The following is a 27,696-nucleotide window of genomic DNA, read 5'->3' on the forward strand; positions in this document are numbered from 1 at the left end:
AAAGGGGTTTTTCTCCTGAGCCTTTTTGCCCACAACAGGCATTACAGCATTCATTTTAACCTGGAAGACACTTGAAACATACAATCTATCTGCATAATAAGCTGAAATGTGACATTCTGATGTTTGTATCAGAATAAACAAGCCCTGTATTACTTCATTGCCTATGGGTAAGACTCTGTGAATCACTGTATTGTAGAAACACTTACTACATCAAGCCTTAGAACCCTTACTATTATCAAGACTGTGGGCAAAGTAAGACCACTTGTCTGGTTAATTTGTTGCGGTTAATGACCACAGATGAATGCACTTGATCAGCCACAGCTAGATCTTGACTTCAGGCTGCACTCATACTGATATACTTTCAGATACATAGAAAAAAACATACTTGTGCAAAAAACAAATTCACACTTATATAACCATATTACCACGAACAGTCACTGTGAGTAACACAGAGATTCCAGGTTTATATTTAAGTCAATTACTAAATTTCATTTTTGTGAATTTTCTGAAGCAAAACAACTTCCACTTTATTATTTATTTATTATTACTGATTGCTGGAAATGCCTTATAAAGAAGCATATTGAGTTAATGTTGGTATGAAACAAAGGGCTTGATGTTCATTTATGAAATGTTTCTCTCGATGGGTGGATCCTCTCCGGCAACTTTCATGACAACGGACAGCAGAAAGCAAACATTAATGTCAGTTGCAGAGGCCTACATCTCTTTTAGTTATTGTTGAAAAAAGAATTAACCACTAGACATGGAATGGAGAAACTTCATAATTATAGTGCCTAAGGTTCTTTATTGACTATGGAGAAGTAACCAAAGAGTTGGCTGCTTATTCAAAGCCCAAGTTACCACATAGGTTGGGTATGGCTCACATTTATTCAATACTGAAATAATTGAAAGCCAAAAGAGAACAAAATTGATGCAATTAATTTTTTTAATGGATTTCTGCAATAATGGGACCTGTTGGCCACTTTCTTTTACAGATCAAATGACTCTTTGTCCTGATGTGTTTTAAACTGTGATCTATGTAGGCCAAATAAGCAAGGATCAGCCATGGAATCTTCAGCATCATGATGTGGGCTGTCCGCACCTTCTGATGGGGCCGTGCTTCACCCTCCGCTCTGGCCGTAGCTCACAGCACTGCTTCCATGGTATATTGAGTATCATTGGTTGAACTGACCACAGGTTTCTCAGATGTGAGGTCTATGGTGTGCTGGTTTGCTGGTAGAGGAATGTAATGAAGTGCTTATGTACGAACGGGTTACTTTTTAATTTCATCCTCCATCCTTCTGCTTTTATTAAACTCATATCCATACTCACTTATACATAATGTCCATCCCCATATCAACATGACTCTTTTCCCTATCCAGCCTAGTGTAGCTAGTATTACTACTACTCAGTAAATACAAGTATAAAACTAGCTTCATCTAGAATACATACAGTGGTTTGTACAGTTCAGTATGCTTCTTCTGGAAACCAGTTGATTATGAATTGATTCTCTCCACCCACCAATTACTTATTTAGTAAAAATTGTACAATTTAACATTTTCTATCCTTTATCCATGTTTTACCATTATTTGGGCTCGTAATACAGTATTTGAAGTTATTGAAAGATTGATCAGTAGGCACATTAAACAACTCATGAACCAGCTGTCTGTTTAAGAGAATGTTTTTACAATTCTATGTCCACAGAGGATGATATGGTAAAACATACTGAATTAAACATTTGCATAACCTACCTCCTTTTAAAGCCCAACAAGGTTAACCTGCAATATTGAGCCATACCTTAGACAAAAAGCATCAAACGTATGCATCAGACTCTCATTCTCATTCTGTTAACCGCACATCAGAGTACAAACTGTCCTCTCTCTTCGTTCTCTGAGTTTTTGGCTTCTCATTAAAATGCAAGGCAGTGTAATTCAGCGTCTCTGTGTCATGTTTCTGGGGGGAGATGGGAAATTTAGAAATCAGATCCAATGGAATGTTTAAGACATAAATGTTATTATCGAACACATTTTAAAATTATACTTTTACCTGCTTGCTTGTTTCTTTTGTCTTGGGGAAATTATGATTATCTTCCTCAGAAACACGTGCTTTTAAAATACACAGAGGCAAAAAAAATAAAAGCAATTTTAAATGGATATTTTTCATAGTTTTTCCATAATAATATTTCTTTATTTTCCATTTTTGATCATACACTATATCATAAATGACCTGCATTCCTAAGATTAGATTAGACATACTCATTAAATCCATCCATTTTTTGTCACTGCATGTCTTATTCAGGGTTGCAGGGGAGTCTGGAGCCATGAAGTATAAGTTATGGGTACAAGGCGGGGAACAACCCAGGATGGGACACCAACCTACTGTAGGGCACCCACACCTATGGGCAGTTCGGCAACTCCAATCAATCTCAGTATGTTTTTGGACTGTGGTGAGGGAGACTGGAGTACCCAGAGGGACCCCACAATGAGAACATGCGAGCTCCACACACATGAACCCATGGTGGAGGCTTGAACCCTGATCCCCAAGGTGTGAGGCAGCAGTACTGGGCACAGCACCATTGTAATCCCTTGATTTTTACACTAGTATTTCTCATTTGCTCCTTAAAATGGGCGCTTATACATCATTATCATCATCATCATCATCGTCGTCATGATATCAATATAGCAACACAGCCTACTGTACCTGCACAGTGCTTACAGCATGTCGTCTTATTTCTGGTGCTCAGAAGTATAACTATTATAGTCACACACAAGACAAGTGCAGCTCCCAGGCCAATGATTACTGGACTCACAGATAAAGATCCTGTTTGGAGTTAAATAGTTTGATTAATATTGATTCATATAAAACGCTCTCACAGATCACCAGGTGTAGACATTACACAATATCTCCCACAATTGTTTTGGTTAGATGGCAAACAGACTTCCATCACTCTTCTGGTTGACACAAGGGCATTATAAATCTTTTTGTGGTACACTAGTGTGTCATTTATTTTATAATTTTGTTCTCTGTGTCCTGTACAGTGTAAGTTCAATGTTCAACTAGCACCATTGTTAGCTAGTAAAAAAGAATAAGTAGCTGACGAAAGCTGAATTATTTCTCTTATATATATTTCTCTTATATATCATAAATACCCCGCAGCCCACAGTAGGATAAGTGAAAAAATGGATGTATGAATATCTCAGCTGAAACAAAGTTCGAAAAATAGACTCATGTATGAACTTCATTAATATCTTTTCCTTCACTATCACTGCTAGAAACTTACCTTCTATGTGAATCTTGGTCCCATTGCCAAACAGCATCTCCCCACACATGGCCACAGCGCAGTAGTAAGTCCCAGCATCAGAGGGGCTGAGGTTCCCCTTGGGGAGGCTGTAGACGCAGCTCCGTGTAGGAGATCCAGCCTCAGGGCTCTTCTCACACTCATCACTCCTGTTCCTATGGCTGTAAATGACTCCTGGAAGGGATTCTCCTGATCCATGTCTGAACCAGTAAACTCTGTGTTCTCCTGCACAGCTCCCAGTCTCTATTGTACACTGCAGGTTCACAGAGTCTCCAGGCTGCACTGTGTCAGACACAGGATACTGCTCTACTTTTCTGTTGCTGTGTTGTTTTCCGGAACCTAAATAACAAATGTGTTCAGTAAAGCATTGGAATAATATCAACTGATGTGACATGATATTCAGTGTAGACTTTGTGTACTGATTTTCCACTATGATTAAACAACATATACTAATTTGATTATGATGTAAGATTTACCCTTTACTGTTAGGAAAGTTCCAGCTCCGAACAGAATTAAATAATCCCTTCTCGTTCCACAGTAATACATCCCTGAATCCGATGGTTCTGTCTTTAAGATTATTAAATGATTGATTCCCTCATCTGTTTTCACTTTGTAGCGTGTTGAGTTAAAGTTGTTGTGAAGTGTTGCAGTTGATGCAAATTTTAAAGATGTTGCTATTAGAAGAGGTCTCTGGCTGATAATTAGCTTAAACCAAAACGCAGAATGAGCGTCGTAGTTGGAAAATGAACATTCCAAAGTCACATCGTCCCCGGCTTCGACTATCGAGAATGGACTAGGCTGAACAACAGTATCGCTTAATGCCAAATCTGAAAAAAAGAAAAATATTAGTACTTGCCTACATATTTAACCCACACAGAAGCTATTAAAATACAGCCATAATACTGTTAAAGAAACATATTTTCACATTCAAGCACATTCATTTAAAAGATTGTTTAGCCAATACAATGATTATTACAAAAAGTTCAATTATTGTGACAAATATAAAAATATGTTATACCCAACATTCTCTGTTGCACTTACACAATTTGCTGAAATGAGCCAAAATCACACAGAGTCTGATCATCCTGAATGACGTTCCTCTGTGGTTTGTAGCTAGGCTCTTCTGCATACTGAATGCACCACAGATTGTAGGGTCATATGAGAGTAGGGGTGGCTAAACTGGTGTTTTTGATTCGTGGAATCAATAGTATATCGTTTATTATTTTAAAATAAATTTTCACCAGAATTTTTGAGTCTCTTCTATTTAGTGCGGTTAAGTGTAAAAAAAATCACAGTTGTGACGTAGGAAGCCAAAAGTCTTGCAGTGCTATGAATTAAGGTTTATGTGACATTTTGTAATAAACACATGCATTTTAGTGCCTCCAGCTAGCACTGCATATCTGCTTCTGCTACAGCATAAATACAAATAAGTTCAGGATGAATCATAACAAGTACAATTAAAATGTAACCATTTCCACATTTGGCCACAACCTAATATAATGTAAGGAACAGACCCTCACCCCTGGTATCGTCATTATTTAGGAGAAGTTTTGACTTTCCAGAAGAAGTGTGAGTGGTAGCTTATCTTCTGGACCAGGACCAAGCTGAGGTGTGTACTCAGGCATCAGGAACGGCTGCTCCTCCAACTGTGCTACTCCTATATTCATTTGAAGGCAGTGAACTGGGCAATTTCAAAGCTGCTTCACTGAAGTTACTTAACGCAGGAAATTTTATGCTGTAACTAAAGATGCATTGCATGTGACCACATCCTGTACTGGTCTTCATACTCTGGCTTCCTTTGAGTATCCCTAAGTTTACACATATTTTACAGAACACACAGGAATCAGTTTATATTAAATTTTACCTCTGAACCCTTTTATCTTTCTCTGGGACAGCAGTGCTAGGCATGATAACTTCCGTACCTTAATTATTTGGAAATATTAACCCTTTCCTTTGCTCTATCACAGAACTTTGTTTTCTCTCACCTCTGCCAAATGCACACAGACCCGGATGCCTGACCCTTTCCACAGTTGTAGCTCTTCCACATACAGAAGCTCATTTGGCATTATTTTATATCTTTGTTTCCCTGTGCTGTTTCTTTGTATCTCTCTACTGCTATTGATAAACTCATCTGCACTCATACTCCCCTATAAATCCTGTATTTCCAATTTCATTGATCCTCATGTTAGCACAGCAGAAAAGCCGTCAAACCTCACAAGAAATTTATTTCCAGATAACTTCTCGGTTACTCTTTCCGACTACTACAGCTACAGACTTAAAAGCCACTCCCTCCAGTGGTTGGAACAAGAACTTCAAAAGGTGACTAAACCAGAAAGTTCTGCAACCTCAGGTGTATGTAATGTAAAAGGTTCTCACACTTTCATCCAGCAGCTCCTGGAGTGTTTCAGCTGGTCATTACAACCAGTGACCTTCCCCCAGGTTACAGGCTGAGAACCATTTTGCCAGGCTCTGACACGGGGAGAACCCCTAAGCCAATACATCATGCTGACATTCAACAGTAGATTAAATACAGTGCTATGTAAAAGTTTGGGCATCCCTCAGAGGCTGCATAATAATTTTCTCATAAGAGAAGATCACAGTCATATGTCATTTTTGTTCTAGAGAAATGTAGACAAGGGCATGTTTATCAGACCAACATTCTCAGTGTAGCATTACTGAGTTGTATGAAATAAATGTGCAGAAGTTTCAAATTAACCGCATTAATTTGAAGACCAGTAGTTATTCAATGCTTCAAGGTTGCAGCACAAAATTGCTTTGATTAGCTCATTAGACTACAAAGACAGATGCTACCAATCATGAAAAGGGTTATTTAATATAGGTAATTGCTAATTGTGCTTGTCCTTGGTTCTTGGAGAGTGGCAACAAGGGAACTTCAGCAGAACTCTCGACTGACCTAAAAACTAAGAATTTGTTGTTATGAATTAGGAGAAGGGTACAAGAAATTATCACAAAGGCTTGGACTGTCTGTCTTCACAATCAGAAATTTAGTTAGGAAATGGAAGGCCTTCCTGCCCATCTCGTTCTCTCCCTACTATGTCTCTAACAAGCCACACCCATTTCCTGTTTGTCTTACCTTTTGCTCCAGCCCTTTTATGGATCACTCCAGCTGCCTCTTGTTTGCTCCCTCATCAGTCCTGTATAAACCTAAATACTAAGGAAATGAGGCGTATACAGGAAGCAGCTGGAGGTGAGTAACGTGGGGCAGGAATTAGAAGGAAGATTTACAGGCATAGGTGTGGATTTTTACAGTCACACTGGGGAGGAAAACAGGGGGGTATGGAAGACAGGACAGGCAGACCATGACATATGCCTCAGATTCTCCTCGTGCTAGAATGCCTGTATTTTCGGACCCCTTGCGGTCCGTTTTTATTTCCCTGTTCTTGTTGTGAGCTAAATAAAGCCCTTTTTGTTTGCCCCTACACATGCACTTGTCTCTGGTGGTTTCTGAACATGACACATACGTTCTTTTAAGCTTTTTTCATGCAGATAGTTCTGATATATAAAATATTGTACTTCAATCAGGTCACTTAAATGACTGTATGCATACTCTGCAAAACAATTTAAAATGACAATGAAATAGGCCCACAGAAAATAACTCGTGTTGAAACAGTTCTTTCTAAAAGTACTGAACCTCCCTTAAATTGAAGACAAACTGAATCTGAAAGCTTGCATCCTTCTGGAGAATCACATTTGCCTTTGTCATGTTAATGATTATATTTGTTTATTTTTCCTTATATATATATATATATATATATATATATGTATTTATTTTAATTTATGTTTATATGGGTTGTTTCTACCTTTATGTGAATAAATTCATTTGGATGTGAAGGCTACGGTTTGGTTTCTCCTTTCATGTTGGGACTGTTTGAGCTAAGCAGTCGTAACACTACCTTTAACACAATACTGGTTAACTGCTTATCAGTACATCACTTCAATTGAGTGTACAACTGCACGCCTTTAAAAGGCCAAACCCAAAACCATTCTTTATTTACATATTTAATAGACAATGCACTGCCATCAAGTCTAAGTACATAAAATATATGAACATTTTTTTAATACCAGTCACTTAAGCTGTTCCACCCATACCTCCATCCATCCATCCATCCATCCACCCATCCATCCAGTTTCTGTTAGAAGTGAACCTCCCATACAGTACAGTACGTACTTATATAATGTAGGCTATTCATACAACAGGAAGAAAATGCATCAAACTTGTGTTAGACATGAATGTTATTCTCCTTCTCAGCCTGTTAACCTCACATCAGAGTACAGACTACAATCTTCCGTCTCTCTCATTTTTCTTCGACTTTCTCCTTTCTTCTGAGCGAAGTGCAGGGCAGCGTAATTTAACATCTCCGCATCAGGATTCTGTGGAAAATGGGAATCAGGTTCAATAAAAGGAAGAAATCAGGTCAGGTGTGTACAGTGACAAAGGGTCATAGAATATTCACTGGCTGTTTACCTGACTGTCTGTTTCCTTACGGTCTTTGAGATGCTCCAACTCAGACTCACAAGCTATTCATATAAAGAGAAACGAAACATTAAAATGTATGCTTCAATAAAATTGTAATTATTTAATCAAAGTTGTTTTATTGCCCATTTTAATTATAAATTGTATCAACTGGAAAAAGTCTGAAAAAGCATCAGTTCAGGCTGAAGAAAAGAGAAATTTTTTAAATGAAAGTTTTTTTTAAAATTCGATGCTCAAGGATAATAATCTTACTGAATTCATTCTTCTATTAGGTCTACTCAATTCAAACTCCAGTTTACATATTTTTAAATTCCTTTACTTCACTAATCTTTTTGCAAATACCCCATTCCCAAAAGTGTTTTTGCAATTCTGAATGTCTCCGCAATAAATTAATCACTTATCATTAAGCTTTTCATCGTCACCTTGATATACACCAACATAGCCTACCTGCACAATGCTCACAGCATGTCCTCCTATTTCTTGTGCAGGCCAGTGTAAAAATTACAGTCACACACAAAACTAGTGCAGATCCCATAATTATAGTAACTGTAATGCAAGGTTCTGTAAGAAATTGAAAACATTTATTCCGATTGATTCCGATTGATTCCGATTGATTTCTATAATATACATTCAACAATTAACAGTAACAGGCATTATATAAAGAATATAACAACCTCCATATTTATGGTAATGGTTTCAGTGTCATTTCATCCAAAGAAATTTCAGCAAAGGGTTACAATTTATGTGCGTTCCCTGGGATTTGAACCCAAACCTGCAATGTTAGCAGAATAGGCTACTTGTTGAAGGTACAGGAGAACGATAAAGACTTTCCTTCACTGTTTGACATAAAGGCATTTAAGATATCTTCATTCTACATCTTTTATTATATATTGTTGTTCTCTGTTTCATGTTCAATATTATCATGATCGGCACAAAGTAATCTTCTTTCTTCCTTATTTTTATCATTATTCTTCTGGTTATTGTTATTTCCCTTCACTGTAACTTTCGCAGTGTAAGATCACTGGAATATGCAGTATATGTATTTATATACATTGGGCTATAACGTTACCGTCTTCAATGTGCAAAAATCTGCTATTGTGTCGGATGAGCACAAATGCAAAATTGCAGCTTGATACTACTGGATATTTTTTATATTCTGTATGTATAATATAAAAAATGGGGAAATATAAAATGATATAGCAATATATATCAGACAATAATGTTTTCATTATCTGGACATGGAAATGGGAAAGCTGACCTACATATTTTTGTATAATTTATGCAACATATCAATAATGGAGCAATTACTTTATTTAGCATAAACAAAGATTTTATTAAAAACTAACCTTGGATGTGAATCTTTGTCCCATTGCCAAACAGCATCTCCCCACACATGGCCACAGCGCAGTAGTAAGTCCCAGCATCAGAGGAGCTGAGGTTCCCCTTGGGGAGGCTGTAGACGCAGCTCCGTGTAGGAGATCCAGCCTCAGGGCTCTTCTCACACTCATCACTCCTGTTCCTATGGCTGTAAATGACTCCTGGAAGGGATTCTCCTGATCCATGTCTGAACCAGTAAACACTGTGTTCTCCTGCACAGCTCCCAGTCTCTATTGTACACTGCAGGCTCACAGAGTCTCCAGGCTGCACTGTGTCAGACACAGGCTGCTGCTCAACTATCCGATGAATGGGTTGTTTTTCAGCGCCTGTCGAACAGTTGAGAAATGTTAATTAAATATTTGAAATTAATATCATCAGTATAATCATGTTACAACCTAAGTATATGCAGCTCATATTTTGGAAAAGTGAATTGTTGTTTTATGGAATTAGTAAATAACAGTAAGTAACAGCAATTAGTAAATAATTTGAAATTGAGATTTACCCCTTATTCTCAGAAAGGTTCCTGCTCCAAAAAAAATGGCAACAATCTTCCTTGTTCCACAGTAGTACATCCCTGAATCTGCTGGTTCTGTCTTTAATATTATTAGCTGAATCATTCCCCCATCTTGCTGCACTTCATAGTGTGTGGAGTTGGAGTTGAATGTGTCTTGTGTGCGAGATGCATGAGATGCTGCTATTAGAAAAGGTCTCTGTCCAAAATTTAGCTTAAACCAAAACACGAAATACGCACTTTCCTTGGGAAATGAACATTCCAAAGTCACATCGTCTCCAGCTTCAACTGTCATGAAAGGACTAGGCTGAATCACTGTATCACTTGCTAAATCTGAAACAAGAAAGTACAAATAATAATGCAACTTTTTTCTACTTTGGATTCGAAAGCTTGAAAAATATAGTGACGGTATTTTAATATCAAAACGTCAATTTAGCTTTTCAGTAATATCCATGTCATATTTTTGTAGACACGCTCATTTTTATGCCCAGTGTAAATTAACATGATCATTTCCAAGTGTGTCAACGTGCACAAAATGAATATTTAAAATGATTTACTATTGCAGCATATGGAATATGTGTAGTGAAAGATCGACATTCTCAGTTGCACTTACGCAATTCGCTGAAATGAACCAAAATTATATAGAGTCCGATCATCTTGCTCATCTTGCATGTAGCTGCTGTGTTTTACTGCACACTGACTTGACCTCAGTTTTGTATGTCAGGTGAATGAAGGTGTGGCTAAACTCGAGTTTTTGATTGGTGGAATTAACCACACTTGTTATTTCAAAATGATGTTCTGAACTTCTATTTAGTGTCATTAGTGAGGTCATTTCTGGTAGGGGTGAGAAACGGGTGGAAGCAGCTCCTCCTACAGGCATGTTTCAAGAAAATGCAGGCCTCACGTCAACTAGGAGGCCTGCATTTCTGCAGGATGGAGTACAGGCCCGGTGTCTAGGGGAAGTTTCCAAAAATATTATTTTTATTGTTAAAAAGCTGAACGGAGATGAATTCATTCCATGTTAATGCCGAAAGTAGTTTAATATCGAACAATAAATGAAATTGACAAAATGTCTGACTTCTAAGATTAACTTAGTGGACAAAGATTCGATTTCCTGACTGTCGCGCATACAGTACAACTGTCGGCTATTGAGAACCAATCTGTGGTTAAATGGACGCTCGGAAATAGAAGATTGAACACCAGTCTGCGGTGCAGACGTAAGCTCCTCTGACAGGTCAGTCATGTTTGGTGTCTTAGTTTGCTTAAGATTATAACGTAGCCCATAGTTTTTTTTTCCTTAGCAACCTCACACTTTGTATTATATGTGTGTGAACTGTGAACTATATGTCCATTCTAACTAAACTTACGATGTACAACATAAAACTGACTTCATGTTGGTTGTGCTGCAACTGGTTCTGACATGTTGATTTGTTATTTGCTTCACCAATGAGTGGCAGGGGCTGCATGGGGGTGCAGTGGTTAGCACTGTTGCCTCACACCTCTGGGACCCGGGTTCGAGTCTCCGCCTAGGGCACATGTGTGTGGAGTTTGCATGTTCTCCCCATGTCGTCTTGGGGTTTCCCCCCACAGTCCAAAAACATGCTGAGGCTAATTGGAGTTGCTAAATTGCCCATAGGACTGCATGTGTGAGTGACTGGTTTGTGAGTGTGCCCTGTGATGGGCAGGCCCCCAATCCTGGGTAGTTCCCTTCCTCATGCCCATTGCTTCCGGGATAGGCTCTGGACCCCCCGCGACCCAGAAGGTATGGTATTTTTGTTTTTACATAGTGGTATCCCTACAGTCGTGGCCAAACGTTTTGAGAATGACACCAATATTAATTTTCCCAAAGTCAGTGTTTGTAGATCTTTTTGTAAGATGTTTATATGGTATACTGAAATATAATTACAAGCATTTCGTATGGGCCAAATGCTTTTATTGAGAATTACATTAAGTTTATGCAAAGAGTCAATATATCAAGCAGTATTGTTAAAGCTGCATTTCTTGACAATGAAAGTTGAATTTAAATTCTGCACCAGATTTATGAACTGAATTTGATTTTCAATGTCATTCTCAAGTCTGTTGTGAATAATGCACAACCCTGTTACGTACTCAAACTACATTCAGATGTTACAACCCATTTATGGTAATTTACGGTCGACATTGTAGGTCTATATTATTATCTCATCAGCATTATTATGTTGTCCAAAAAAGAGCATCATTGTGTTTTTATCATCCATTTGGCCAAACTCTGTGTCTCTGCGACAGGACAGCAGGCAAAAGTTCAAATAAAGAATGACGTAGAAAATAACGAGTGGGTCAGAGCGCTCGAAAATCTACAAACGAGATAACGGGCTACTTCAGTTACGAAGGGTTACTTTGAAACGTGTGCTAATTATAAATCAATCTTAAGTATGAGATAACGAACTACTTAGCGTTACGAACCTTCCTGGAAAGGCACCACAGGTTGTCTGGGTTCCTCAATCAAACCCAATGTCCATGATCGCTGGTTTCCTGAGCTTCTATCAGTTTGACAGGAGGATGAAAACTTTTTTAATAAGGAAAAAAGGTGGATATCCGGTTGCCTCTAAAGCGCAAAAACTCTGGCTGGAATAAAAATGTACCTTCAAAATAAAAGCACATCTACACTTGGCATTCTGAGAAACTAAGAACCTGCTATAACATCATGCCAGGTCTTATGCGTGGAGTTTTATGTTATGGAAGCTGTAAAAATCCATGAAAGCTTCTGAGCTGGGTTGAGAAACAACACCCTTCCGTAAGAGCATGCACATATGAATATTACATTATTATCCTTCACATGTGTTGCGTTGTCCTTACTCACATTCCTGTATTTTTGTGCAGGTCTTGTTTTTTGTCACATTCCTGTATTTCCATCAAGTACAGAATCCGAAACATACCCTGGGCTTAGTTTTGTTCCACATAGATCATCTATCCATTTCCTATAGCCAATTATCCTATGCAGCATTGCAGGAACCAATGGGAATAGCTCACACCTTCACAGCCATAGTTAACCTTTTTGGACTTGGGGGGGGTGGGCAGAGAACCTGTGGAAGCCGATGATGACAATGAGAGACTCTGGTCACTCTGGTGTAAGACAACAGTGCTAACCACTGTGTCAAGATGCCCCCCCCTTACTCATATAATTAAAAATACATGAGCACATTCTATACTGGCCTCTGGCTTCCTTTAAAATTAAATATGAAGAAACTTGTACATGAATTTGATTTCTATTGTATTCATTTTATTCCATATCCATATTTTAACTATTCAAAATAGTGTTATATTCCAGTGTAGTGAAAGGGGAAGTTGGTCAATTTAGCAGACCAGTCTTGGACTGGGAGGGGGCAGACTGTTCAGCGGTCAGACTGCCTGGGGAAAAGCTGTTTTTAAGCCTCGCTGTCCTGACTTTGAGGCTGCAGAACCTCCTACTGTAATGCTGTTTGTGAGGATGCTGTCAGTGGATATAAACATTGTAGTGAAACTTTAGATTTTAATGCTTTTATGCGAATCATAACAGCTATGGGTCAGATTATTTAATTTCAACACATGAACTTGCCACATCATTGGTTTCTAAGGTCTATGCTGTAGAGGAATTTACACAGAGCTTTAAAATCTACAAGCTCGTCAAACTTATTAGGTCATCAGACTGTGATGGGGCCGGAGCCTGGTTGGTGCTGTTGAAGGAGCAGCTTTACGTGCTGAGTGAGGCGCTGAGGTCCAGCCGTCCCTCTGCTCATCTGGCAGATTCCCCTGTTTTTCTGGGTTAGCAGCACAGCCTCAGCGCAGTTACAGCTTACCAAGATAACATTTTAATCAAAAATTATTCAGTTAATGATAAGAATAAAAAAAAAAAACTACCCCATTATTTAATTTCTTTCAGCATTTATTACACTTTTATTTAATATAAAATGTACAGAAGTTGCCTTTACTGAGCAAAACCTGAGAAACTACTTCTGCAGAACTTTGGCCCGGAAGCATTTTACGAAAGAGTAACATTGACTTAAGACGACGCTGATATACCATTGTTACCTACAATCTAAAACTGATTTCTCTTCTGAATCTTAAACACACATTTACATACTTTTACATACATTTGAGATTCCTCTTAGCAAAAATAGAAGACCAACAATATTATGAAAAATATCTGATGGACAGGAAAAAAAATGCAAATATGAAATACACATTTTACATAGAAACATTTTCTTTCAGGAAACACTGTGACAGTGAAATGCTATATACATTGTTTTTCTTAATGGAAAATATGAACTAGTAACATTTTACAAACCATTTGCACCAGTTTAATTTGTACTCCAGTATTGTCTCCTTTAAATCAGGATGAGTTCACCCTGGAGTCTTTCAGGGTGCAGTAGATGAGGGAGAGAGTCAGCAGGACAGAGAGAAGGGCTACCATTCTTATGATGGAGAGCCAGATCAGGATACTCATGTGCGCAGCATAGGAATCTGATAAGGGAAGAGATCCTGTAGTTAGTGAAGTTCATCAGAAATCAGTATGTGACATTTCCACCCATCCATATCATATACAGTATCATGTACTGTATATATATCATGTACAGGGTATTGATGAACCTTTAAGCATATTTTCAAGAAACAACAGCTATGAATAGACAGAATGCCAGGATATTTCCAGAAACACACTCAAACAGCAAGCGCATTTCAGAGGCATCCATTGTAACTATGATAGTTTAAAATGAGTTAATTCTGTCCAGTATTAACAATCGATACACAGTAGGTTGAACAAACTACAGTAAAGATTAAACATTACAGCCAATAAATATGAAAGAATGAAGAACAATCAACACAGAAACAAAATGATACCTACATAATGGATGTGACGCCCGCTCCGTCCGCTCCTCGTGTGTGCCACGCCCCCTAATTACCCACGTGTGATTTCCTGATCGTGCCCAGTCGTGTCTTGTTTCCTGCTGCCTTGTTCCATGTATTTAAGTTCCTGTTTTGTACTAACCCGTTGTCTGTCATTGATGTTACCCAGCGTTTGTCCGTGCCTGTCCCTAGTAAACTCCCGTTTTGCCCCGTATTCTGCTTGTCTGCCTGTCCTTGCCCGCCTGCACGCACGATCGCCGCTTCGCTCAACCGCGACGTGTGACAGAATGACAGACCTACTCAACAAGGCACAGCAGCAGACCGAGAGCCAACGTCTCGGTCTGCTGCAAGAGGTGCACTACTGGCTAAACCAGCCCGACGTACAGGAGGATCCCGTCGCGCTGAACTTAGCCACCGACAGCTGCGATCTCCTGCTGGCGATGTCCCCATCGGAGGGCGGGCATCGTCTAGGAGAGGTGCGCTCCAACCTCAACCAGCTGGTTCAGCGCCTAACAGCGCGGAGGTTGGGGCTGGACGCACGGTGCGTCCCGGAGGTTGTTCCCCAGCCGTCCGTCCTGTCGGACGTGGAGCAGCCTCCCGCAGACACCGTGACAAAGAGGAGGAAGAAGAAGAAGAAGCACGCGATCGCCCCTGCAATCGTTTTGGGAGCGTGCGCGCTCATCCCCGCTTCTCTCCTAACCGGGGAATTGGAGGACTCCCCGGCTGACCTCGACGTCATCACCGCAGCTAAGCTGCCTGCGCTGACAGCTTCCCCAGTCCGGGGAGAGCACCCAGCCGCCGCTGAGCTGCTACCGCCCCTCGAGCGGTACTACTTCCGGCCGGAGCGGCTGGCCAACAAGGGGGCCCGCGCGGTGCGGGACGCTATCCCGCGTGTGCCCCGGGCACTTAAAGGGACCACGTCCGTCTTGCCCGCACGGGACCTGCCGGTCCCGCCGCCAGCAGCCCCTGCTCAGCCCGAGCAGCCGCCTCCTGTGCCTGCAGCCCCTGCTCAGCCCGAGCAGCCGCCTCCTGTGCCTGCAGCCCCTGCTCAGCCCGAGCAGCCGCCTCCTGTGCCTGCAGCCCCTGCTCAGCCCGAGCAGCCGCCTCCTGTGCCTGCAGCCCCTGCTCAGCCCGAGCAGCCGCCTCCTGTGCCTGCAGCCCCTGCTCAGCCCGAGCAGCCGCCTCCTGTGCCTGCAGCCCCTGCTCAGCCCGAGCAGCAGCCGCCATTGCCGGCGGACCACGCTCCCGCGCAGCCGCCTGCGCAGCCGCCTTCGCTGCCTGCACAGCCCCCTTCGCCTGCTGCAGCTCCAGGGCAGGCGCCCCCACTGCAGCCGCCTGCTGCAGCTCCCGGGCAGGCGCCCCCACTGCAGCCGCCTGCTGCAGCTCCCGGGCAGGCGCCCCCACTGCAGCCGCCTGCTGCAGCTCCCGGGCAGGCGCCCCCACTGCAGCCGCCTGCTGCAGCTCCCGGGCAGGCGCCCCCACTGCAGCCAGCTCCTGTTCCTGACCGTGCTCCTGTTCCTGCAGAGGCGCCCCCACTGCAGCCGCCTGCTGCAGCTCCCGGGCAGGCGCCCCCACTGCAGCCACCTGCTGCAGCTCCCGGGCAGGCGCCCCCACTGCAGCCAGCTCCTGTTCCTGACCGTGCTCCTGTTCCTGCAGAGGCGCCCCCACTGCAGCCGCCTGCTGCAGCTCCCGGGCAGGCGCCCCCACTGCAGCCGCCTGCTGCAGCTCCCGGGCAGGCGCCCCCTCTGCAGCCGCCTGCTGCAGCTCCCGGGCAGGCGCCCCCACTGCAGCCACTTGCTGCAGCTCCCGGGCAGGCGCCCCCACTGCAGCCAGCTCCTGTTCCTGACCGTGCTCCTGTTCCTGCAGAGGCGCCCCCTCTGCAGCCGCCTGCTGCAGCTCCCGGGCAGGCGCCCCCACTGCAGCCACCTGCTGCAGCTCCCGGGCAGGCGCCCCCACTGCAGCCAGCTCCTGTTCCTGACCGTGCTCCTGTTCCTGCAGAGGCGCCCCCTCTGCAGCCGCCTGCTGCAGCTCCCGGGCAGGCGCCCCCCTCTGCAGCCGCCTGCTGCAGCTCCCGGGCAGGCGCCCCCACTGCAGCCAGCTCCTGTTCCTGACCGCGCTCCTGTTCCTGTCCCGGCGCCCCCTTCGCCTGCTGCAGCTCCCGGGCAGGCGCCCCCACTGCAGCAGCCTGCAGCTCCCGGGCCGGCGCCCCCACTGCAGCCACCTCCAGTTCCTGACCGCGCTCCAGTTCCTGACCGCGCTCCAGTTCCTGACCGTGCTCCTGTTCCTGCAGAGGCGCCCCCTCTGCAGCCGCCTGCTGCAGCTCCCGGGCAGGCGCCCCCACTGCAGCCACCTGCTGCAGCTCCCGGGCAGGCGCCCCCACTGCAGCCAGCTCCTGTCCCTGGCCCCGCTCCTGTCCCTGGCCCCGCTCCTGTCCCTGGCCCCGCTCCTGTCCCTGGCCCCGCTCCTGTCCCTGGCCCCGCTCCTGTCCCTGGCCCCGCTCCTGTGACTCCTTCACCCTCACCCCGGCGACATCGACCCCGACCGGGGGTCGGTATGTCTGTGTCCCGCAGAGGGAGGGGACACAGACGTCGGACTGGGGTCCCTCCCGCCCTGCCCCCTGGCTCGCCCTCCCTCGCCTACGCTCTGGCTCGGTTGGCGCCTGCAGGTCCTGGCCCTCCGGGTCGGCTGTTGCCTGCGGGTCCCCCTCCGATACCTCGTCACCCTGCCTCGCTCCCCCCTCCGGTGCCTGGTCGGTCGCCTGCGGACTCCCCGACGGCGGCTCCTCGGTTGCCTGCGGGGCCCCTACCTCCGGCCCTCCACCGGACGTCGCCGCCTGCTGCGGCTCCCCCCTCCTCCGGGCCTTCGCCGTGGGCCCCTCCTGCTCCCTCGTCCCCTTCCCCGGTGCTCCCTCCTGCTTCCTCCCTGGCCCCTCCGCGGGTCCCTCGCCCTGCCTCCTCGGCCCCTCCGAGGTCCCCTCCGGCTCCGGCCTCCCGGCCGCCTGCGGCCCCTCCGGCTGCCTCCCGTCGCCCGCAGGGGCTCCCTCGGGCTCCCCTTCCTTCCTCCTCCTTCTCTCCCTTCTTTCCTGCCTTTGTCCCGCCTATCCTTGTTCCTCCTCCTGCCTTTGTTCTGCCCTGCTCTGTTCCTGGTTTCCCGTCGTTCCCTCCCGTCACTCCCGCTCCTTTTGTTCCACCTGTTCCCTCTGTTCCTCCCTTCCTGGTCTGTCTGTCGGCTTTTCCTGTCTTGTGTAGTGTCCTGTCCTGGCTCCTGCCTCTTTGTCAGTTTTGCCTGTCTGTCTTGTTCCCTGTTCCCCGTTGATTTTTTTTGCCCTTGTCTTTCAGGTTCTGGTTTCCCGGTCTCGTCCCGTCCTTCGCCTCCTCCCGGGCGCGCCCGGTGTAGCGCGCCTTTGGGGGGGGGTTCTGTGACGCCCGCTCCGTCCGCTCCTCGTGTGTGCCACGCCCCCTAATTACCCACGTGTGATTTCCTGATCGTGCCCAGTCGTGTCTTGTTTCCTGCTGCCTTGTTCCATGTATTTAAGTTCCTGTTTTGTACTAACCCGTTGTCTGTCATTGATGTTACCCAGCGTTTGTCCGTGCCTGTCCCTAGTAAACTCCCGTTTTGCCCCGTATTCTGCTTGTCTGCCTGTCCTTGCCCGCCTGCACGCACGATCGCCGCTTCGCTCAACCGCGACGTGTGACAATGGAACACCTATGTTTAATGAATGTTACATTTTCAGTACATTTTCAAACATACCCATAGCAGCTTCTCAGCATACAGCATATTTTCAAAGCACTAAACACCATGCTCCAAACCTCACCATTTTTGTTAATTAAACATGTTAATTAAATTTAAGCATATTTTTAGCTTTTTTAAAAATAGTGTCAGTTGTGTCATTTAAATCTTGCATTCAGGGGTTGATTTGTCACGTGCACGGTATACAGCCTGCAATGAAATGAAACATATTTTCATAACGCATTATAATTATGGCTGGGACTTTAACGCGTTAATTTCGATTAATTAATTATGGAAAAAATTAACACATTTAACTCGCACTTTAATTCGCAATGTGGAACGTTTCTCAGCGCACGAGTTCCAGGCATAGAGATCATATCAACGCACAATGTAATGAGAATGATGGGGAAGACAGATGAGAGTACGCTGCCGGATGGGAAATTTAAATATAAGAAACTTCCAGATGGAAATGCAAACAAAAATGCCGTTATTTGCACTTTATGCAGGAAGAAGTTTGCTTATCACGGGAGCACTTCCACCCTTCGTTAAAAACGCAAAACACGTTGGGGCTAGTGCGCAGGTCGGTAACGTGGCATTTCATATTGAACTTTTGGTCTGTTAATTTTTGGCCATGGATACTTGAGGGAGTTTTTGACCGAAATAGGATCGTTTGGTTTTTATAGTTTTTCATACACGATGTTTGAAAAATGGGAGCAGTTGAAGTCAATCAGTACTTTGGCAAGTTCCAGTGTTCTGAAAACAGTTTGCTCTGTTTTCTGCACTCATCTATTGGCCTGTGTAGTAGATGGGAAAATAAACAAAATTTGGAAATATATCGATTCATTCATGAACTTAGATTCTCGTGTCAAATATTGAAATGTGATTTAATATGTGATTCATTTCAATTAATTAATTACTAAGCTTCTAATTAACTAGATTAATTTTTTTATCAAGTCGCACCCCTAATTATAATGTATTCATAAAGCATAAGAAACGTGGGTATAATTATTTATCAAAACATTATAGCGATGTTTATTATACATTACAAATGCATTATTAAGCTTTCATCTATAATGCACTATAGATACCTTTATAATGTATTATAGTGGTCGGTATAAGAACTAAGTATTCTTTGTACTGCATTAGAAAAGTATTTATAATGCATTGTAGGTGAGAGCTTCATAGAGCATTCGTAATGCATAATAAACCTGGCTAGTAAGTGTGTCTTTTGATAAATAATTATAGCCATGATTCATATGCTTCATGAATGCATTATAATTCATTATGAATGTGTTTATTAACTGGTAAAAATATGGCCTTAAGTGTTACCCTCATTTGTAATAACATTAGTAATAAGCAGTTATAGCCATGTTTCTTATGCTTTACGAATTCATTATTATTTGTAATGAATGTGTTTATGAATTACTAAAAATGATCTTAAGTAAAATATTAGTGGAATGAGTATGGAAAAGCTAATCTTAATGAGAATGGTGTTCATATTATACATTAAATGCTTTGTGGTTGTTGGGATAAATAATCCATGACCATGTTTAGACTAAATATTTCTATCTTACTCCAGACAACTACCTTACTAATTATAATAGATTTTATTAAAAACTTACCTTCTATGTGAATCTTTGTTCCATTGCCAAACAGCATCTCCCCACACATGGCCACAGCGCAGTAGTAAGTCCCAGCATCAGAGGGGCTGAGGTTCCTCTTGGGGAGGCTGTAGACGCAGCTCCGTGTAGGAGATCCAGCCTCAGGGCTCTTCTCACACTCATCACTCCTGTTCCTATGGCTGTAAATGACTCCTGGAAGGGATTCTCCTGATCCATGTCTGAACCAGTAAACACTGTGTTCTCCTGCACAGCTCCCAGTCTCTATTGTACACTGCAGGTTCACAGAGTCTCCCGGCTGCACTGGGTCAGACACAGGATACTGCTCTACTTTTCTGTTGCTGTGTTGTTTTCCGGAACCTAAATAACAAATGTGTTCAGTAAAGCATTGGAATAATATCAACTGATGTGACATGATATTCAGTGTAGACTTTGTGTACTGATTTTCCACTAAAGATGATTAAACAACATATACTAATTTGATTATGATGTAAGATTTACCCTTTACTGTAAGAAAAGTTCCAGCTCCAAACAGAATTAAGAAATCCCTTCTCGTTCCACAGTAATACATCCCTGAATCCGATGGTTCTGTCTTTAAGATTATTAAATGATTGATTCCCTCATCTGTTTTCACTTTGTAGCGTGTTGAGTTAAAGTTGTTGTGATATGTTGCAGCTGATGCAAATTTGACAGATGTTGCTATTAGAAGAGGTCTCTGGCTGATAATTAACTTAAACCAAAACGCAGAATGAGCGTCGTTGTGGGGAAATGAACATTCCAAAGTCACATCATCCCCGGCTTCGACTGTCGAGAGTGGACTAGGCTGAACAACAGTACCGCTTAATGCCAAATCTGAAAAAAAGAAAAATGTTAGTACTTGCCTACATATTTAACCCACACAGAAGCTATTAAAATACAGTCATAATACTGTTAAAGGAACATATGTTCACATTCAAGCATATTCATTTACAGTAAAAGATTGTTTAGCCAATACAATGCTTATTACAAAAAGTTCAATTATTGTGACAAATATAAAAATATGTTATACCCAACATTCTCTGTTGCACTTACACAATTTGCTGAAATGAGCCAAAATTACGCAGAGTCTGATCATCCTGAATGACGTTCTTCTGTGGTTTGTAGCGAGGCTCTTCTGCATACTGAATGCGCCACAGATCGTAGGGTCACGTGAGAGTAGGTGTGGCTTAGCTGGTGTTTTTGAATTTTGGAATCAATGGTATTGCCACACCTTCCGCATCTGACCCTCTTGTTTCCTCCCTAGCCTGGTCTCCACAAGGTACCTCTGTTCTTCGTTGTCTTGCCTGTCGTTCCTGCCTTTCTGTTAATCAGTCCGGCTACTTTCGTTTGCTCTATCGTCAGTCTTATATGAAAGCGCTTGTGTTGCCTGTACCCAGCCAACCTCTATTCGTCCTGTTTTGATCCCCTGAGATTGTTTGTTTCTAGCTTTTTTTCTTTTGAGTTTAAATTAAACCCCCAACGTTTAATAACCTCAGCCGCTCCCACATCCTTTGTCTTGTTGTCACTACAAGTGTATTATATATTTAAATAACTTTTTCCCAAAATTGTTGAGTCACATCTATTTAGTGTGGTAAATAAGTGTAAAAAAAATAGCAGTCGTGATTCAGGAAGTCAAATGACTGCTATGAATGAAGGTTTATGTGACATTTTGTAATAAACACATGCATTTTAGTGTCTCCAGCTAGCACTGCATATTTGCTTCTGCCACAGCATAAATACAAATAAGTTCAGGATGAATCATAACATGTACAATTAAAATGTAGCCATGTCTACATTTGGCCACAACCTAAGACCCCCTCCCCCCACTTCCAATGTAAGGAACAGACCCTTGCCTCCGTCTGGCTGTATGAAAAAGCAAGGATTGCTTGGAGTGGAAAATATGTGGAAATCACCCCCGGTATCGTCATTATTTAGGAGAAACTTTGACTTTCCAGAAGAAATGTGAGAGTGGTAGCTTATCTTCTGGACCAGGACCAAGCTGAGGTGTGTACTCAGGCATCAGGAACGGCTGCTCCTCCAACTGTGCTACTCCTATATTAATTTGAAGGCAGTGAACTGGGCAATTTCAAAGCTGCTTCACCGAAGTTACTTAAAGCAGGAAATTTTATGCTGTAACTAAAGATGCATTGCATGTGATCACATCCTGTACTGGTCTTCATACTCTGGCTTCCTTTGAGTATCCCTAAGTTTACACATATTTTACAGAACACACAGGAATCGGTTTATATTAAATTTTACCTCTGAACCCTTTGACCTTTCTCTGGGACAGCAGTGCTAGGCATGATAACTTCCGTACCTTAATTATTTGGAAATATTAACCCTTTCCTTTGTTTTCTCTCACCTCTGCCAAATGCACCCAGACCCGGATGCCTGACCCTTTCCACAGTGGTAGCTCTTCCACATACAGATGCTCATTTGGCATTATTTTATATATCTGTTTATTAAGCACAACTTTATATTTGCATGATTGTAAGATAAAAATTGTGTAATAGTTTTAGCCCGTTCTAGCAATATGCATTTGGTTTATGTCATTATATCATTTATGTCATTTTATCATCAGCATTATTACGTTTTCCAAAAAAGAGCATCACTTTGTTTTTTATCTACTTTGGCTAATCTCTGTGTTCCTGTGACTGGGCAGCAGGCAAAAGTTCAAATAAAGAACGGACTAGAAGATAAGGAGTGGGCCGGAGCACCTGTAAATCTACGAAACAGAAATAATGGACATCCTTAATTACAAATGGTTTTGGGAAATGCTTGATAATTAACGATTCATCTTAAGTCCCACATAACAAACTGCTGAGCATTATGAGGCTTTCGGGAAAGCCACCGCAGAATTTCCATATTTAGAAATGAAACAAACACACATTCTTCCTGTCAGCATTTTTATTGCAGGCGCATTGTCTGTAGTGCGATTTTCAAAATCGAAATCAATTATTTGTCCGAAAAACCTTTCTAGAAAATGAAAAACTGAATTTACATATTTAATAGTCAATGCATTGACATCAAGTCTAGGTACATAAAATATATGAACATTTTTTTAATATCAGTAAATGTCACTTCCATCCATCCATCCATCCATCCATCCAGTTTTTGTTAGAAGAGATGAATTAGCTTCAACAGGAAGAAAATGCATCAAACTTGTGTTAGACATGAATGTTATTCTCCTTCTCAGCCTGTTAACCTCACATCAGAGTACAGACTACAATCTTCCGTCTCTCTCGTTTTTCTTCGACTTTCTCCTTTCTTCTGAGCGAAGTGCAGGGCAGCGTAATTTAACATCTCCGCATCAGGATTCTGTGGAAAATGGGAATCAGGTTCAATAAAAGGAAGAAATCAGGTCAGGTGTGTACAGTGACAAAGGGTCATAGAATATTCACTGGCTGTTTACCTGACTGTCTGTTTCCTTATGGTCTTTGAGATGCTCCACCTCAGACTCACAAGCTATTGATATAAAGAGAAACGAAACATTAAAATATATGTTTCAATAAAATTGTAATTATTCAAACAAAGTTGTTTTATTGCCCATTTTAATTATAAATTGTATCAACTGGAAAAAGTCTGAAAAAGCATCAGTTCAGGCTGAAGAAAAGAGCAATTTTTAAAATGAAAGTTTTTTTAAAAATTCGATGCTCAAGGATAATAATCTTACTGAATTCATTCTTCTATTAGGTCTACTCAATTCAAACTCCAGTTTACATATTTTTAAATTCCTTTACTTCACTGCTCTTTTTGCAAATACCCCATTCCCAAAAGTGTTTTTGCAATTCTGAATGTCTCCGCAATAAATTGATCACTTATCATTAAGCTTTTCATCGTCACCTTGATATACACCAACATAGCCTACCTGCACAATGCTCACAGCATGTCCTCCTATTTCTTGTGCAGGCCAGTGTAAAAATTACAGTCACACACAAAACTAGTGCAGATGCCATAATTATAGGAACTGTAATGCAAGGTTCTGTAAGAAATTGAAAACATTTATTCCGATTGAGTCCGATTTATTCCGATTCATTTATATAATATTTAATATATATATCAATATTTAATATATATATATATTATATAATATATAATCAGTTATCAGTAACAGACATCATATAATGAATATAACAACCTCCATATTTATGGTAATGGTTTCAGTTACATTTATATTACGCTTTCATCCACAGTAATTACAACGAAGGGTTACAATTTATGTGCGTTCCCTGGGATTTGAACCGAAAACCGATGCATTGTTACCATAATAAACAATTTGTTGAGGTACAAGAGAACGGCAGAGCTGTTCTTCACTGTTCAGTTTGACATAAACGTTTTATATATTTTGTATAGTAAAAACCAAATATATAAACAAAATATTTTGTTATTCTGTTTCTGTGTTCAATATTATCATCATGAGCACAATATAATACTCGTCTCCTTTTTTATATCATTAATATTTTTGTTGTTGTTATTTCCCTTCACTGTAATGTTTGCAGTATAAGATCACTGGAATATGCAGTGTATGTATTTATTCATGTTGAATTTACTAAAGCCTCTTCAACGTGCCAAAATCTGCTGTTTTGTCAGATGAAAACAAATGCAAAACTGAAGCTCCATACAAGTGACTATTTATATTATTCTATATGTATAATATCAAAAATGGGGAATATACCATATTATATGATCAAAATCACATTTATTAGAAGATAATGTTTTAATTACTTGGACGTGGAAATGGGAAAGCTTATCTGCATTATTTTTTGTATAATTTATGCAACATATCAATAATGGAGCCATTAATTTATTTTACATGAACAAAGATTTTATTAAAAACTTACCATCTATATCCAGCTTGGTCCCGTTCCCAAACAGCATCTCCCCACACATGGCCACAGCGCAGTAGTAAGTCCCAGCATCAGAGGGGCTGAGGTTCCTCTTGGGGAGGCTGTAGACGCAGCTCCGTGTAGGAGATCCAGCCTCAGGGCTCTTCTCACACTCATCACTCCTGTTCCTATGGCTGTAAATGACTCCAGGAAGGGATTCTCCTGATCCATGTCTGAACCAGTAAACACTGTGTTCTCCTGCACAGCTCCCAGTCTCTATTGTACACTGCAGGCTCACAGAGTCTCCAGGCTGCACTGTGTCAGACACAGGCTGCTGCTCGACTATCCAATTAATGGGCTGCTTTTCAGCGTCTGTTGGACAATTACGAAATGTTGATTAAATAATTCTTTGTGAATGAATTCATATCAGTATAATCATGTTACAACCTGAGTAATTACACCTTATTTTTTGGTAAAGCGAATTATTATGTCACTTTATGGAATTAGTAAATAACAGTAAGTAACAGCAATTAGAAAAGAATTTGAAATAGAGATTTACCCCTTATTTCCAGAAAGGTTCCTGCTCCAAAGAAAATAAAAACAAGTTTCCTTGTTCCACAGTAATACATCCCTGAATCTGCTGGTTCTGTCTTTAATATTATTAGCTGAATCATTCCCCCATCTTGCTTCACTTCATAGTGTGTGGAGTTGGAGTTGAATGTGTCTTGTGTGCGAGATGCATGAGATCCTGCTATTAGAAAAGGTCTCTGTCCAAAATTTAGCTTAAACCAAAACACGAAATACGCACTTTCCTTGGGAAATGAACATTCCAAGGTCACATCTTCTCCAACGTCAACTGTCATGAAAGGACTAGGCTGAATCACCGTATCACTTGCTAAATCTGAAACAAGAAAGTACAAATAGTAATGCCAATATAACACATTAGCTTAAAAAATAGTATTAATATTTTAACAGCAAAACAGCAATGTAGCATGTCACTTATATACATGCCACATTTTTGTAAACTCAGCATTTACTTACACAATTCGCTGAAATAAGCCAAAATTACATAGAGTCCGATCATCTTGAGAATGTAGCTCCTGTGTTTTACTGCAGACTGACTTCACAATAGTTCTGTCTGTCAGATGAATGAATGTGTGGCTAAACTGGGGTTTTTGATTGGTGGAATTAACCACATGACACTTATTATATTAAAATGAACTTCTACTTTGTTTCATTAGTGAGACCATTTATGGCAGTGGTGAGAAACAGGTGGAAGCAGCTCCCCCTACCGGCTTGTATCAGAAAAATATAGGCCTCCCTTGAACTAGGAGACAGGAGTCTCTGCAGGACCATAAAGCGGAATTGGTGCCACCTTGGAATGCAAACATGACTTTGGCACGCACAGAAAAACAATTGAAGCGACATGTTGTTCTGCAGCGTGCAACACATCATGACACAATGAAAAGCAAAACCATAATTACATTGCTTTGCATCTTATTTAATTTCCATCCAGAAAAACAATTAGAAGAGTTTACGCTACACACAATTAAGCAAAGAAATTGTGCCACATCACACCAAAATGCAGTGTCATCTTTGCTCTGTTGAACTGGCTCATTTTCATTTTTGAAAAGTACGTACTGAAATCGTGCCACCGCCAAATGTAATCACTGTCCAATCACAGCTATCTAGCAAGCGATGGGCATGGTCACGGAAACCGGAGAGGGACAATTACGTAAGATCTAATCGATGAGGTGACAGCCACTGTAGGACAGGCGATGGCCACAATCACTACACCCCAGCTGTGGCCAGTACAGTAATTGTACATTACTGTAATTTGAAAAACGTTCGAAAGAGATATACTGTATTTTGAAAGTCAATAAAATTCAGTAAATAGCAACGCTGTTCGTTATATTACCTTATATTCATGTAATAAATTTACATATTTCAATGAGATGTAAATCTGCCTGAGACATAAAAAAGGAAAGAAAATCATTTATAATGATTGTCTGCTTATAGTAATCAATTTCACCCAGGCAGACGTGATCACTACAAGCAGTTTCCACTGTATTTTAACTTGATAGTAATGCCATCATCGCAAGTGTAAATTTTAAGTATAGCCTTTACTACACATTGTCCTCTTCCATCAGTCCACTTCGCACTGATGCACCAAACATTTGTGTGATCGATAGAATGCTCAACCCTAGTTGGAGGTATCGAATGATGTCGCCAATACGAATGTGGATCGTAGAGTGACTTCCTTGCCCTGGAATACATATTTGAAAGTGCTCCAGAATAGACATCAGAACTACTTATATGGCTGTCACCTTATCGATTAGATCTTAAGCGATTGTCCCAGCCCGGTTTCCGCGACCACACCCAACACTTGCTAAATAGCTGTGATTGGACAGTGCTTACATTTCGTGGTGGCACAATTTTCACTCCATACATGACGGTGTACAGGCCCGGTGTCTAGGGGAGGCATGGACAGGCTTAACCCGCCCCCAGATGACCTCAGGCCCCCCCACTGCACTTAGATTCTCAGATAGAAAGACAAGTTTAAAAAAATAAACAAATAAGAAAATATTGTATACATTGTTAAAAAAATAGGAAGCTGAACTGGGGGGTGTTCCACAAAGCAAGATTTCTCGGTTAGCTGGGTTTAACTTAGCTAGAAGTCATGGTTGTCCAGTAGAAAAGTTCCTTACCTAAACTCTTATTGGACAATCATGAGTTTTAGCTTAAGTTAAACTCAGCTAACCAAGTAATCCTGCCTCATGGAACACCCCCCTGGTTATAGGTTTCCCCTGCTTTTGTCCTGTTCACTTCCATTCCTGTTTGTATTTTGGTTCCATGTTAATTATACTAGTGTAATACTTCTCAGTGCTTCTTACTTTCAGTGTTTGTTGGAGTTTTCCTAGTCTTGTGCTCATTAGTATAAGTTACTGCGCTTGTTGCCTGTTTTC

At 41.8% G+C, this 27,696-nt stretch overlaps 2 protein-coding genes across 3 annotated transcripts; both read right to left on the reverse strand.

Moving 5' to 3' along the window:
* Positions 1 to 782: 782 nt before the first annotated feature.
* Positions 783 to 25,837, reverse strand: LOC125750208 (uncharacterized). Its single transcript, XM_049027660.1, has 11 exons — positions 25,772 to 25,837; positions 25,290 to 25,631; positions 24,746 to 25,102; positions 23,773 to 23,886; positions 23,317 to 23,369; positions 23,099 to 23,222; positions 20,388 to 20,738; positions 19,890 to 20,246; positions 2,698 to 2,817; positions 2,044 to 2,102; positions 783 to 1,950 (listed from the first exon to the last, which is right to left on the reverse strand). The coding sequence occupies exons 1-11, from the start codon at positions 25,812 to 25,814 to the stop codon at positions 1,837 to 1,839; spliced, it is 2,034 nt and encodes a 677-aa protein (XP_048883617.1). The 5' UTR covers positions 25,815 to 25,837; the 3' UTR covers positions 783 to 1,836.
* On the reverse strand, positions 7,339 to 10,352 carry LOC125750949 (uncharacterized). 2 transcript variants are annotated; one of them, XM_049029328.1, is made up of 6 exons: positions 10,292 to 10,352; positions 9,919 to 10,011; positions 9,137 to 9,493; positions 8,238 to 8,351; positions 7,782 to 7,834; positions 7,339 to 7,687 (listed from the first exon to the last, which is right to left on the reverse strand). In XM_049029328.1, the coding sequence occupies exons 1-6, from the start codon at positions 10,341 to 10,343 to the stop codon at positions 7,562 to 7,564; spliced, it is 795 nt and encodes a 264-aa protein (XP_048885285.1). In that variant the 5' UTR covers positions 10,344 to 10,352; the 3' UTR covers positions 7,339 to 7,561. The 2 variants fall into 2 exon arrangements, with proteins under 2 accessions (XP_048885285.1, XP_048885284.1); XM_049029327.1 differs by having other exon boundaries at positions 7,679 to 7,834; positions 9,670 to 10,011.
* Positions 25,838 to 27,696: the final 1,859 nt, after the last annotated feature.

This window comes from Brienomyrus brachyistius, chromosome 10 (assembly GCF_023856365.1).
Source record: "Brienomyrus brachyistius isolate T26 chromosome 10, BBRACH_0.4, whole genome shotgun sequence".
In the NCBI taxonomy this organism is placed as follows: domain Eukaryota; kingdom Metazoa; phylum Chordata; class Actinopteri; order Osteoglossiformes; family Mormyridae; genus Brienomyrus; species Brienomyrus brachyistius.